Genomic DNA, 13,641 nt, shown 5'->3' with positions numbered 1-13,641 from the left:
AAAAGCAGCATTGATGCCTTCAACAATAACTTGTAGGCTATGTAATAGTGATACACATAAAAGCTTAACATGGTGCTGTCTATGGCTTAAGGACACCATAAGGGCAGCAAAGCCACTTCACTTCCTTCAAGCTGCTTCTTTTAAAGCTGCTTTTGCTACAACCGTAACGGCAGGAGCAACAGGACAGTTCCTTCAAAGACTCACAGAGAGCACAGGTTGCCAAAGAGCTGGTGGAGATTCAACGTTACAATGTGGTACAGTCACAGAATCCAGAGTGGCTGGGGCTGGAAGGGACCTCTGGAGATCATCCAGCCCAACCCCCTGCCAGAGCAGGGTCACCCAGAGCACGTTGCACAGGGTCGTGTCCAGGCGGGTTTTGAATATCTCCAGAGAAGGAGACTCCCCACCCTCCCTGGGCAGCCTGTGCCAGGGCTCTGGCACCCTCACAGCAAAGAAGTTTTTCCTCATATTCAGATGGAACTTCCCATGGTTCAGTTTGTGCCCGTTGCCCCTTGTCCTGTCACTGGGCACCACTGAGAAGAGTCTGGCCCCATCCCCTTGACACCCCCCCTAAGGTATCTGTAAGCATTGATAAGATCCCCCCTCAGTCTGCTCTTCTCCAGCTGAACAGCCCCAGCTCCCTCAGCCTCTCCTCGCAGCAGAGATGCTCCAGCCCTCTGACCATCTCCGTACCCCTCCACTGGACTCTCTCCAGTAGTTCCTTGTCTTTCTTGAACTGCGGGGCCCAGAACTGCACACAGTTACTCCAGGTGTGGCCTCACCAGGGCTTGATTACTTAAATAAAATGCTATTTAAACTCAATACCATAAAGCTTCTCATTCTGCCTTCTGGCAGGCTATGAAGAAAGGAATCAGCTAGGGAGGATCCGCTTCGCTCCTCCCCTCCAAGGAAGGAGGCTTCATTAGCACAAGTTAATACACGAGAAGTTTAGAGAGAACACATAAACATAGAATCATAGAATGGTTTGGGTTGGAAGGGACCATAAAGATCATCTAGTTCCAACCCCCCTGCCACGGGCAGGGACACCTTCCACTAGATCAGGTTGCTCCAAGCCCCATCCAACCTGGCCTTGAACACTTCCAGGGAGGGGGGCAGCCACAGCTTCTCTGGGCAACCTGGGCCAGTGTCTCACCACCCTCACAGGCAAGAATTTCTTCCTCAGATCTCATCTCAATCTCCCCTCTTTCAGTTTAAAACCGTTCCCCCTCGTCCTATCACTCCATGCCCTTGTAAAAAGCCCCTCTCCAGCTTTCCTGTAGCCCCTTCACGTACTGGAAGGTGCTAGAAGGTCTCCCCGGAGCCTTCTCTTCTCCAGGCTGAACAGCCCCAGCTCTCTCAGCCTGTCTCCACAGCAGAGGGGCTCCAGCCCTCTGAGCATCTTTGAGGCCTCTTCTGGAGTCGCTCCAAGAGCTCCACGTCCTTCATCAAACACACCACTGGCTGTGAGTCCAAGCTGTTTGTTTACATGTGGTTTTTAGCATTATGCTAAAAGTCCAACCTCCCACATCGAGAGCCAAACAAGCAGTAAGAGCAAGAGCTCTGCCCGAGGACTGCACAGCTCTAACACCCACAGAGCCTTACCACTGGAATCCACCGATGGGCTCTGTAAACCTGTGACGGATCAGGAAGGTCGCAACAGCTTCAGCAACCTGAGGGAAGGGAAAAAAAAATCGGTCACAATTTAAAGGGGCACGAAGAGAACAAGAAATCCAGTGGTTTTCAAAGCCTGCAGCATTTCCAACTACAGTTTGTGTCCTCAGGACCCTCTTGTTGAATCAATCCCTGTTTCAGATTGGCAAAGAGAAGCACAGAAAGGCTGAGTTTGTTTTACACTCACGGTGGTCAGTGTAGAACAAGCTTTAAAACCAGACGTGTTGCCAACCACAGGCTCCACTGGTTGCACCACATTCCTCCTCCTATCTGGCCGCTGACCTCAGCAGCACCCAGCAGCAGCACTGCTCTGGCAGTCTTTAAGCTGTTGCAGGAATATTTGCTTTGTATTTGGAAAACCTGACCCACCCAACTCAGAAAAACAGAGAACAACTCCAAAAGCTGCAGCTTAGTAACAAGGGAGAGTGGAGAACTTCATGAGGAAAGGTTTGAAGATTAAATCCAGAGTTAGTTACATCACCACTAGCCTGAGTTAAATCTGTAACCTAGCCAAGCCCTGTGTCGTGTAACATCTCAGCCCAGTCTTTCCAGCCAGCTTAAAAACGTGATTAAATCCAAGTTGGTTTGTGAATAGCCAGTTAAGATGTCGTGCCAAAAACCGCCCCTGAAGTATAATCTCTGCTTCACAGTAAGCATTGAAGCTGTGAAGACTGTGACTTATCCAGCTTCAACCCCACAGTGGGGCTTACCTTGTCTGGAGCGTCTTCATGGACTGCATGGCCACACTGGGGGAGGACCTGCATCTGAAACTTCCCTGCGGATCAAGAGAGTCATCACTGGAGCCGCTGTTTAAGTGGTCTTGAGTTCACAGAATCAATCAGGTTGGAAGAGCCCTCTGGGATCATCGAGTCCAACCATTGCCCTGACACCACCATGGCAACTAGACCATGGCACTAAGTGCCATGGCCAGTCTTTTCTTAAACTCCTCCAGAGATGGTGACTCCACCACCTCCCTGGGCAGCCCCTTCCAATGGCTAATGACCCTTGCTGAGAAGAAATGCTTCCTAATGTCCAACCTGAACCTCCCCTGGCCAAGCTTGAGGCTGTGTCCTCTTGTCCTAGCGCCAGTTGCCTGGGAGAAGAGGCCGACTCTCACTGCGCTACAACCTCCCTTCAGGTAGTTGTAGACTGCACTAAGGTCACCTCTGAGCCTCCTCTTCTCCAGGCTAAACACCCCCAGCTCCCTCAGCCGTTCCTCATAGGTCAGACCCTCCAGACCCTTCACCAGCTTGGTCGCCCTCCTCTGGACTTGCTCTAACACCTCAACATCTTTCTTGAAGTGCGGGGCCCACAACTGGACACAGGATTCAAGGTGTGGCCTCACCAGTGCCGAGTACAGAGGGACGATCACTTCCCTAAACCAGCTGGCTACACTATTCCTAATAGAGGACAGGATGCCATTGGCCTTCTTGGCCACCTGGGCACAGCAATGGTTTAGGTAAGCAATTCTTGTGTACACAGGAAACATCAAACACTGCACCCTTAAAAGCACTGCGAATTTATGAATTCTTCGAAAAAAGATCTCACATTCTTCACAAACAAACCTCACTAAACCTCACTATATAGAATGACAGAACCGTTTTGGTTGGAAAGGACCTTTAAGATCATCAAGCCCAACCCTTAACCCAGCACTGCCAAGGCCACCACTAACCCATGGCCCTCAGCACCACATCTACACGGCTTTTAAATCCCTCCAGGGATGGGGACTCCACCACTGCCCTGGGCAGCCTGTGCCAGTGCTTGACAACCCTTTTGGGGAAGACGTTTTCCCTCATCTCCAATCTAAACCTCCCCTGGCACAACTTGAGGCTGTTTCCTCTCGTCCCATCACTTGTTACCTGGGAGAAGAGACCGGCCCCCATCTTGCTACACCCTCCTTTCAGGTAGTTGTAGACAGCGAGAAGGTCTCCCCTCAGCCTCCTTGTCTCCAGTCTAAACACCCCCAGGTCCCTCAGCCGCTCCCCATCACACTTGTGCTCCAGACCCTTCACCACCTTCGTCGCCCTTCTCTGGACTCGCTCCAGCACCTCAAGGTCTTTCTTGGAGTGAGGGGCCCAAAACTGCACCCAGGATTCGAGGCGCGGCCTCACCAGTGCTCAGGATAGGGGGAGATACGCATCAGGCAAAGAGGGACCAGGAAAGGCACAAGAGTCTAAAGCAAACTGTACAATTCACACAGCAGACGGTTTCAAAAGAAATCAAGAACCGGCTACTTAATTCATCTTCCCCAGGAGTCTAGAGCAGGGTCCCAGGAGTTAAAACAAAGCTGAACTTCTTAGAGCTTCTCGACGCAGGTGAGACCACCTTTCAGAGCTGGAACCGTTATCAGATCTACCTTAACATAATGTTTGTCCTGCTACCCAATACTACTGGTTGCTCTGGAAATCAATGAAGCTGGGACAGGGGGAAAACCAACCATAAACCCAAAACATTAATGGAGATGCTGAATAAGGATAGAGTAACAATTTAAATATTTACCTTGCATCTGTCCAATTGTTAGATCTTTATCCAGCCTGTCAACACCTACAATCAAACAAAGAGATGTATTGGAGAAAAGCCAGAGAGAACATGACTGTCTAAGCAGGCCTTGACTCAACATTTTGAAGGAGACATTTGGCTTGAAAAACTCGAAAGAAACATCATCTCTGACACCCACAAGGACTTTTCACTGCTGCACCTCAAGAAAGTAAATTGACAGGAAAGAATCCCAGCCAAAAATGCAAGAACACATCCTTCCCTACAACTAAAAAGGGTATTTATCTTGGTTACACACTTAATTTCCTATCAGGGCACAAAAAGGGCTTACACTTGGCTCTAGAACATTGATAATTTGACTTTCAGTTGAAAAGTTCAAATCACACCCGTATCTGTAGGAAAATATCGTAGCAGTGGAGGCTGAAGGGCAGCTTGGATCCATCCTCTTTGCTCTTCTTCCCCATCATACAAGAAGAACCCTCACTCAACAGCAGCAATACACAGGATGCCATTACGTGCTTATTTTGATATTAAAGGCTCTGAACCAATTTCAGATCTCCACGGATCAAATGGACTGGTTTATGGTATTTCAAGATACATCGAAAAGTCAGGGTGGCAGAGACAAATCTGCCTGTCTCAGAGAAAGACATTAGCCAAATGCTGACCCTAGTCTCTAAAACACGAGTGGGACTGGAATGAACAGCCTCTGTACCTAAAGAGGACTGGAAGAGACACGTACCAGCTAAAAGCAAAAGCTTTGGAGTTGGACAGCTTAGGAAGAGGTTAGATAACCCCCTGAACCAGCCATCCCAGTACTTCTCTGTTTTCGCCAGTTCAATTCGCCACGTGTACAAGTGCTCCTTCTTTGTCTGCAGGGAGGAGAGAGAGCTCTGCATTAGTTATCAGTAAACCAGCTGAAATAAGAGGAAGTCAGAGTGCCACTTGCAAGCATATATATAAAAAATACTGGCTCCCTCTGGTGGATTACACATTTCCAGGGGATGACCCTCCTTGCTCTTCAATTTCTCTCCAAATCACAGCCAAAGTACACGAGTAGGGAACAAGAAAATCAGCAGGACCTACAATAGCCAAAAAAAAAACCCAATAGCCAAAATACAAACTTTTTGGTCCCTGGAGTTGCTCCCTTTTATATCAGAATGATTTCTGTAACTACTGGTGGCTACTCTGGCAGGGGAAAAACACAGCAAGAAATTCCCCTACCTCTGTGTCATCTTCTTTCTTCCTTTTGTTGACAGAGCCTCCCCCTTCCTCATCCTCTTCCTCCTCCTCCTCTTCTTCAATAATACCCTCCACTATGGCTTTAGGACATTCAGGACTGGCAGCTCCTTCACACCTGTGAAAATAAAACCAGAAACTGATTCCCTGCCAAAACAAAAACAAATAACAGGTTTTAAGCTAAAGTGTTCAACAATTTCGCAGATACTGGCTGCAAAAAAATCTTCTCAAGTTTAAAGTAGCTGTGGATGAAAGATACAGTCATGACTGTGCAGCACATGTATCCCAGGGCACAAATAAATGCAAACAGCTACTTAAAGAAGGCAGAAGTGGTCAAACAATCCACAACAGCTTTTCTTAACGGAGTACAAGACATTTGCAAAGGCTCCAGGTATGTCAAGGATTAGAGTGGCACAAGCAGGTTACTCTGATCCTTGCAAACCCACCTCAGATCCCTCCCGAAACGCAACAGATAATTAGAGGAGGGCAACCAAGCTGGGGAAGGGTCTGGAGGGTCTGACCTATGAGGAACGGCTGAGGGAGCTGGGGGTGTTTAGCCTGGAGAAGAGGAGGCTCAGAGGTGACCTTAGTGCAGTCTACAACTACCTGAAGGGAGGATATAGCAGAGTGGGAGTCGGCCTCTTCTCCCAGGCAACTAGTGATAGGACAAGAGGACACAGCCTCAAGCTTCGCCAGGGGAGGTTCAGGTTGGACATTAGGAAGAATTTCTTCTCAGCAAGGGTCATTAGCCATTGGAAGGGGCTGCCCAGGGAGGTGGTGGAGTCACCATCTCTGGAGGGGTTTAAGAGAAGACTGGACATGGCACTTAGTGCCCTGGTCTAGTTGCCATGGTGGTGTCAGGGCAATGGTTGGACTCGACGATCACAGAGGGCTCTTCCAACCTCATTGATTCTGTGGTTCTGTGATTCAGTGCTGCCACCAGTATCAACTGTGATCAAATGAGAAGAAATTTGTATTTGCTAGAAGAAATTTTCACTTCCAGGTGCATTTATGCTCTGTAGTAAGAGTATTGTAAAACTAACAAGATGATTTTAAGAGCTTTAAAAAAACCAAAACCCACTTACTGTTTGACTTGACCGACCATAGAAACTCTGGCAGATTCCAGATTTCTTATTTGTCCACTTTTTACACTAGGAAATAATAAAAAAAAAAGCATAAGAAGGGCAGAAATATTTACTAAACAGATTCAGGAACTAGCAGGCCCAGAAACAGAAGCAAAAATCCTTTACAGCTCACGATTTCCCTAAACCTTTCAGAGTGTCTTCTCAGCGAGTTTGCTGATGATCCGAAGCTGGGAGGTTTGGCTGATACACCTGAAGGCTGTGCAGCCATTCAGCACGATTTGGACAGCCTGGAGAGCTGGGCAAAGAGAAACCTGATGAGGTTCAACAAGGATAAGTGCAGAGTCCTGCACCTGGGAAGGAGGAATAAAATGCACCAGTCCAGGTTAGGAGGTGATCTGCTAGAGAGCCACTCCGTGGAGAAGGACCTTGGAGTCCTGGTGGACAAGTTATCCATGGGACAGCAATGTGCCCTTGTGGCCAAGAAGGCCAATGGTGTCGGGGGGTGCATTAAGAAGAGTGTGTCCAGCAGATCGAGGGAGGTCCTCCTCCCCCTCTACTCTACCCTGGTGAGACCTCACCTGGAGTATTGCGTTCAGTTCTGGGCTCCCCAGTTCAAGAGGGACAGAGATCTACTGGAGAGAGTCCAACACAGGGCTATGAGGATGATTAAGGGACTGGAACACCTGCCTTATGAGGAAAGGTTGAGAGACCTGGGGCTTTTTAGTCTGGAGAGGAGAAGACGGAGAGGGGATCTGATTAATGTGTATAAATAGATGAGGACTGGGTGTCAAAAGGAAAGGAGCAACCTCTTGTCACTTGTGCCCTGCGATAGGACAAGGGGCAATGGATGCAAGCTGGAGCCCAGGAAGTTCAACCTCAACATGAGGAAGAACTTCTTTACTGTGAGGGTTACAGAGCACTGGCACAGGCTCTCCAGAGAGGTTGTGGAGTCTCCTTCTCTGGAGACTTTCAAGCCCCGTCTGGATGCGTTCCTGTGTGACCTGCCCTAGATTGGTCCTGCTCTGGCAGGGGGTTGGACTCGATGATCTCCAGAGGTCCCTTCCAACCCCTGACATTCTATGATTCTACGATTCTATGATACATGAGTATTTGGCAACAGAACTGAGCTTTCTGTAGTCCAATTGACAAACTTAACCACAAGGCCTTTCCCTTTCAAACTCAGCCACCAAATGTAGAAGTAATTCTTGCTGAATTGCAAGTAAGTCCTGTTTTTTACACATGGGATGGATGTCTCAAGCTGCTGCTGTAATAGTTGGGACACTTACAAGGAAGCTGCAATTCATACCATGAAGTTTTCCCTTAGTTGAAGCTCTTAGAGGATCCTTCTCCAATGCCTAGCCAACTCTCCCAGGAAATTAATTATCTTTGAGACCTATCTCTGTCAAATCAGCCAAGGAACTGGTGACAACAGTTGGAGAAGTGAGCGCCAAAGGAGAAAACAGACAAATTTTATCAGTTTTTGTTTCCTTCAGGAGTCAAGCTATGAAGACAAGTGATTTTGGAGATGACATAAGCCCATGCATTACCTCCACTCAATGGCATTCTCAAGTGACTTGAATGTTTTGGGACGACTCCTTAAGAAGTTCTGCATGCTGTTCAATGCATCCATGGCTGTACCTAAAAACAAGTATTTTAATTTTATGATGAAATTATTGCCACGTCCCTCTGTACAGAACTGGCTACCAGGGAACAGCCTCAGAGAGAGCTGGAGCTCCCTGGGGATTTAACGCTGGCACACGCACTTACCTTCCACAACGTCAATCATGCACAGCCCCAGTAAACTTGGCACCAAATTTGCGACCGCCGTGTGCACTGCGATGGCACCCCCCATGCTGTGCCCGATCAGCATGATAGGGGGAGGAAGGTCCCCGTAGAGAGCTTCAACCACGTTTCCAACGTCTCTGCCAAACGGAGATAAAAGCATGGTTGGCATCTCTACCTTGACACGTTTCTGAAGCAGATTTGTACAATAGGAAGAGAAAGTACAGATCCAAGACAGATGCCTGACGCCAAATCCTCTCATTTAACCCACAGGTACTTGAGACAGGTTTATTCTCTTATCACTGTTTCATCTAGGCACCAATAGAGGAAATCATTCAAGCCAATACTTTCCTGAACAAGCATCTCACCTCCCTTTTTATTAACAGAAAGTGCTCATTTAAAAGGGTCTGGAGGGTCTGACCTACAAGGAACGGCTGAGGGAGCTGGGGGTGTTTAGCCTGGAGAAGAGGAGGCTCAGAGGTGACCTTAGTGCAGTCTACAACTACCTGAAGGGAGGGTGTAGTGGAGTGGGAGTCGGCCTCTTCTCCCAGGCAACTAGCGATAGGACAAGAGGTCACAGCCTCAAGCTTGGCCAGGGGAGGTTCAGGTTGGACATTACGAAGCATTTCTTCTCTGCAACGGTCATTAGCCATTGGAAGGGGCTGCCCAGGGAGGTGGTGGAGTCACCATCTCTGGAGGGGTTTAAGAAAAGACTGGACATGGCACTTAGTGCCGTGGTCTAGTTGACATGGTGGTGTCAGGGCAACGGTTGGACTCGATGAGCCCAGAGGGCTCTTCCAACCTGGTTGATTATGTGATTCTATGAAAAGAAATCCCTGAAGAGAACATTTTACATTGACATTAGATGTTATATAAAAGGTGAGATGCTTCTTGCTTGGAAGAGTAGACTAAGAAATTCCTCATTCTGAAAGGAGAAACCTTCTGCAATTAAAGAGAGAAAATAACTGAGCCCTACTGACCAAGGCAAAAATAAACACCACTGAGCACCAGCAAAAGGATTCAGACTTTCTATGAGTAGATACTACAAGGCAAAGGGCAATTTCCCCATCCTTTCCATGTGGGTCGACCAGCCTGTTTGCTCCGTCAGAGAAAATTGCTTGAGGATTTGATAAAAAAAAGAAGAAAACTAGCTATAATTTAAGGGTCCCATTTAAAGGCTATTCAGGAAAAACTTTCAAGCTCATTGCTAAGAGGAGAGGAAGGTTTAAAAACAAAAGGCAACTTGTTTCCCTCCCACAGTAGTGCTGCTCCAGATTTAAAAAATCCTAATCATTTCATACGGCATCTCCTCAGGACAATAACGCATCAGGATCTGACAAGCCCTAAGCAATAGCAATAAGGTACACAATGGAAGTCAGAATTCATTTCACACATGGCCTCCTCACAACAAACCAAGTGGATTTGTTCACATGAAGGTTACAAAATCCTTCGTGATTTAATTGTAGTCGTAGCAAAGAGTCTCTTTGTACTAAATGTGGACGGAACATAACGTGCTCAGCAGTGGGTATTTGCTTTTCTTACAGCTTAGTCAAGAGGGGGATTTGCATCCCCAGGCAGGTCATGGTAGTTTGAAAAAGCAACTCCCTCCACGCTTCAAAGTCTCGGTCTGTGACCCACAATTTGGGGATGCTGCCAGTCCAAGGCAGCTCTGAACGCTTGCTGGAGGAGCCGAAGAAGAACCAAACTGGTGATTTCAAGTTCAAATGCCCCAGTTGGTCATAGAACCATAGAATGGTTTGGGTTGGAAGAGACTTTAAAGATCATGTCCGAGGAAAGCATTCCCCTTCTAGTAGGAAATCTCCAGCAAGTGTTAGAGCGTGTTGCAGGTTTGAAGCGTTCACTGCAATGAAGACATTGATCTTTAAAGTGAATCACCAGGGGAGGTTCAGGTTGGACATTAGGAAGCATTTCTTCTCAGCAAGGGTCAGTAGCCATTGGAAGGGGCTGCCCAGGGAGGTGGTGGAGTCACCATCTCTGGAGGGGTTTAAGAAAAGACTGGACATGGCACTTAGTGCCCTGGTCTAGTTGCCATGGTGGTGTCAGGGCAACGGTTGGACTTGATGAGCCCAGAGGGCTCTTCCAACCTGGTTGATTCTGTGATTCTGAGCTTAAAAACTGAGGGCACCTAGAGAACGATTCCAGTTTGGAAGCTGACTCAGCTGGAAGAGGTATAATTTTCAAATAAATTTCAAACTGTCCCAAAAGGGAAGGAAAAGAAGGGATAACTACCAGAATCACGTGAACTGAAACTACCTTCCAGCTCCCTTGAATGAAGGCTGGGTGTCCTCAAGTAGTTTATTGTTCAATAAAGGAAAGAAAATAAAGGTTTGTGAAAAGTGACACACTGAAGAGAGAGCATAAGCTTCCTTACTTTGACATCGTTTCTGCAGACAGATCTTCAGGATTCCTAACTTTTGTTTCTCCTGAAAGAAGCAAAAAAAGTTAAGTTCACATAAGCTGAGAACCTTCAGACCCCTCAGGACTTTGAGCAGCAACTGTACAAAGCTTTTTGGCACGGTCATTAAGAGTGAGCCTACTGCAGTTAACATGAATAATTAAGAAACCCAGAATTAATAGGAATGATTGGGACTTTATGGCATTATTGCTCACGGGTAGGAAACGCTCCCCATAACTGTTCCATATTTGCAATGTTATGTTGAACCTAAAGAACAGACCTTATTTCTAATGGTAAAGACCACCTATAGGCTATGAAAATATGAAGGATGCTTTCTTAGTCATCTTGGGAGGGATTCATTACACCTTCTTTAAAAAACGAGAGCGTGTAACATGCTTATATGATTTTAAATGTCTTTATTTTACTTACCATGGCCTCGGAGATCTAAAGCCACGATCCGACACTGAATCCTGTTAATGATTGCGGACTGCAAGAAGGGACAAAGAGAAGATAATTTGCAAAGTGCCACACCTCATCTACAACAGGATTAACAACATTAAGCACTCCCTGAAATAACAGCAAAGGCTCGGATGGTGCCACAAGACCCCTCCGCTGCCAACAAAGCGGCCGGACCTGGATTGCACGAGGTGTCACAGAAAGCAGGAATATTGTTGGAGCGAGTCCAGAGGAGGGCGACCAAGCTGGTGAAGGGTCTGGAGGGTCTGACCTATGAGGAACGGCTGAGGGAGCTGGGGGTGTTTAGCCTGAAGAAGAGGAGGCTCAGAGGTGACCTTAGTGCAGTCTACAACTACCTGAAGGGAGGTTGTAGCGCAGTGGGAGTCGGCCTCTTCTCCCAGGCAACTAGCAATAGGACAAGAGGACACAGCCTCAAGCTTGGCCAGGGGAGGTTCAGGTTGGACATTAGGAAGCATTTCTTCTCAGCAAGGGTCATTAGCCATTGGAAGGGGCTGCCCAGGGAGGTGGTGGAGTCACCATCTCTGGAGGGGTTTAAGAAAAGACTGGACATGGCACTTAGTGCCATGGTCTAGTTGACATGGTGGTGTCAGGGCAATGGTTGGACTCGATGAGCCCAGAGGGCTCTTCCAACCTCATTGATTCTGTGATTCTGTAATACTCTAGATAAACCACCCTTAATTAACCAAAGCTCCATCCAAACCACCCTTAATTAACCAAAGCTCCATCCTTTCTACCACTGTTCACGTCGTCTCCGAGGACATTTATTTCACTGTGCATAAGATACTGAGTTTCCAAAGATAACGAATTCAAGCTCTGAAGCACCTCTGAAAACCTGCAATGCAGCAGTGGGATCACAGACACCAAAGTAATGCCCCAAGCCCCACACGTTACAAAATTAGTCTTGACTATACAGCAGACACGAAGCTGAAGCAGCTGCTTTGCAGCACACATTCAATTTGCTCTCAAAAGAACAGAATTTTACAGTAAGGCTGAAAAGTAGAAAAATTTATTAGTCCAAAGAGGTTGGGGGGAACAAGGAGGAATCTTTTTAAAGTAAGGAAGGGCTGCAATACAATTATGGCTCTATTTGTCCCCGACAGCTCAATTTACATAAGTTATTTCAGGCATCACAGCGATTAAGTGGCATTCTTTGTCGAAAGGAAGACTTGGGTGTTAAGGAATCATTGATTATTTAAATAACAGTCCTGCAGGAGTGGGGGAATTTGTTGAGGGATTCTCAACAGAACCACCTACGTAATGGGCACATGAAAGCTCCCCAGTCCCCATATTTTGGTTGTTCAGCTGTTCAACTCCTAAATGATGGCAGCACTTGCTCTCCTAAAAACCACTGCATCCACAGATGAATATTTTAGAGCCCCTAAAGACACCCCGCAACCTCAACCTGCACGGTACTTACGCACCTAAGCAATAATTTAACTAGTCAGATAGACAGTCTGCTGCTAAAAATCAAACTATTGTCAGCAGTGAGTAAGGAAAGAGGATCATCAACATGACGAGGGAGAATGGGGAGCTGCCCAGTGCCCTGAGCTTTCTCCCAATACGAGTGGCGTTCCTCAGGGGTCGGTACTGGGACCGGTCCTGCTTAACATCTCTGTCGGCGACACGGACAGTGGGATTGAGCGCGCCCTCAGCAAGTTTGGGATGACACCGAGCTGTGCGGTGCAGTGACACGCTGGGGGGAAGGGATGGCATCCAGAGGGACCTGGACAGGCTGGAGAGCTGGGCCTGTGCGAACCGCAGGGAGTTCAACAAGGCCAAGGGCAAGGTCCTGCACGTGGGTCGGGGCAATCCCAAGCACAAATCCAGGCTGGGCGGAGAATGGATGGAGAGCAGCCCTGAGGAGAAGGACTTGGGGGTGATGGGTGACGAGAAGCTCACCAGGAGCCAGCAATGTGCGCTGGCAGCCCAGAAAGCCAACGGTGTCCTGGGCTGCATCCCCAGCAGCGTGGCCAGCAGGGCGAGGGAGGGGATTCTGCCCCTCTGCTCCGCTCTCGGGAGACCCCCCCTGCAGTGCTGCGTCCAGCTCTGGGGCCCCCAACACAAGAAGGACACAGAGCTGTTGGAGTGAGTCCAGAGGAGGCCACGGAGATGCTCAGAGGGCTGGAGCCCCTCTGCTCTGGAGACAGGCTGAGAGAGCTGGGGCTGTTCAGCCTGGAGAAGAGAAGGCTCCAGGGAGACCTTCTAGCACCTTCCAGTGCCTGAAGGGGCTACAGGAAAGCTGGAGAGGGGCTTTTTACAAGGGCATGGAGTGACAGGATGAGGGGAAACGGTTTTAAACTGAAAGAGGGGAGATTGAGATGAGATATTAGGAAGAAATTTTTGCCTGTGAGGGTGGTGAGACCCTGGCCCAGGTTGCCCAGAGAAGCTGTGGCTGCCCCCTCCCTGGCAGTGTTCAAGCCCACGTTGGATGGGGCTTGGAGCAACCTGGTCTGGTGGAAGGTGTCCCTGCCCGTGGCA

The 13,641-nt window shown here is 48.1% G+C and overlaps 1 protein-coding gene across 1 annotated transcript in view; it reads right to left on the bottom strand.

The window, feature by feature from the left end:
• PPME1 (protein phosphatase methylesterase 1) overlaps positions 1–13,641 on the bottom strand; it is a 40,990-nt gene that overhangs the window by 4,821 nt on the left and 22,528 nt on the right. The window contains exons 4-13 of the mRNA XM_068419137.1: positions 11,116–11,173; positions 10,663–10,714; positions 8,256–8,410; positions 8,036–8,126; positions 6,489–6,554; positions 5,389–5,521; positions 4,907–5,036; positions 4,171–4,215; positions 2,382–2,446; positions 1,603–1,670 (exon numbers count right to left, since the gene is read on the bottom strand). Coding sequence (XP_068275238.1) covers positions 1,603–1,670; positions 2,382–2,446; positions 4,171–4,215; positions 4,907–5,036; positions 5,389–5,521; positions 6,489–6,554; positions 8,036–8,126; positions 8,256–8,410; positions 10,663–10,714; positions 11,116–11,173 — 863 coding nt within the window. The remainder of the gene's footprint in view (positions 1–1,602; positions 1,671–2,381; positions 2,447–4,170; positions 4,216–4,906; positions 5,037–5,388; positions 5,522–6,488; positions 6,555–8,035; positions 8,127–8,255; positions 8,411–10,662; positions 10,715–11,115; positions 11,174–13,641) is intronic.

The sequence above is a fragment of the Nyctibius grandis genome, chromosome 2 (assembly GCF_013368605.1).
Source record: "Nyctibius grandis isolate bNycGra1 chromosome 2, bNycGra1.pri, whole genome shotgun sequence".
NCBI lineage: Eukaryota > Metazoa > Chordata > Aves > Nyctibiiformes > Nyctibiidae > Nyctibius > Nyctibius grandis.
This window is presented reverse-complemented; position numbering and strand designations above follow the sequence as displayed.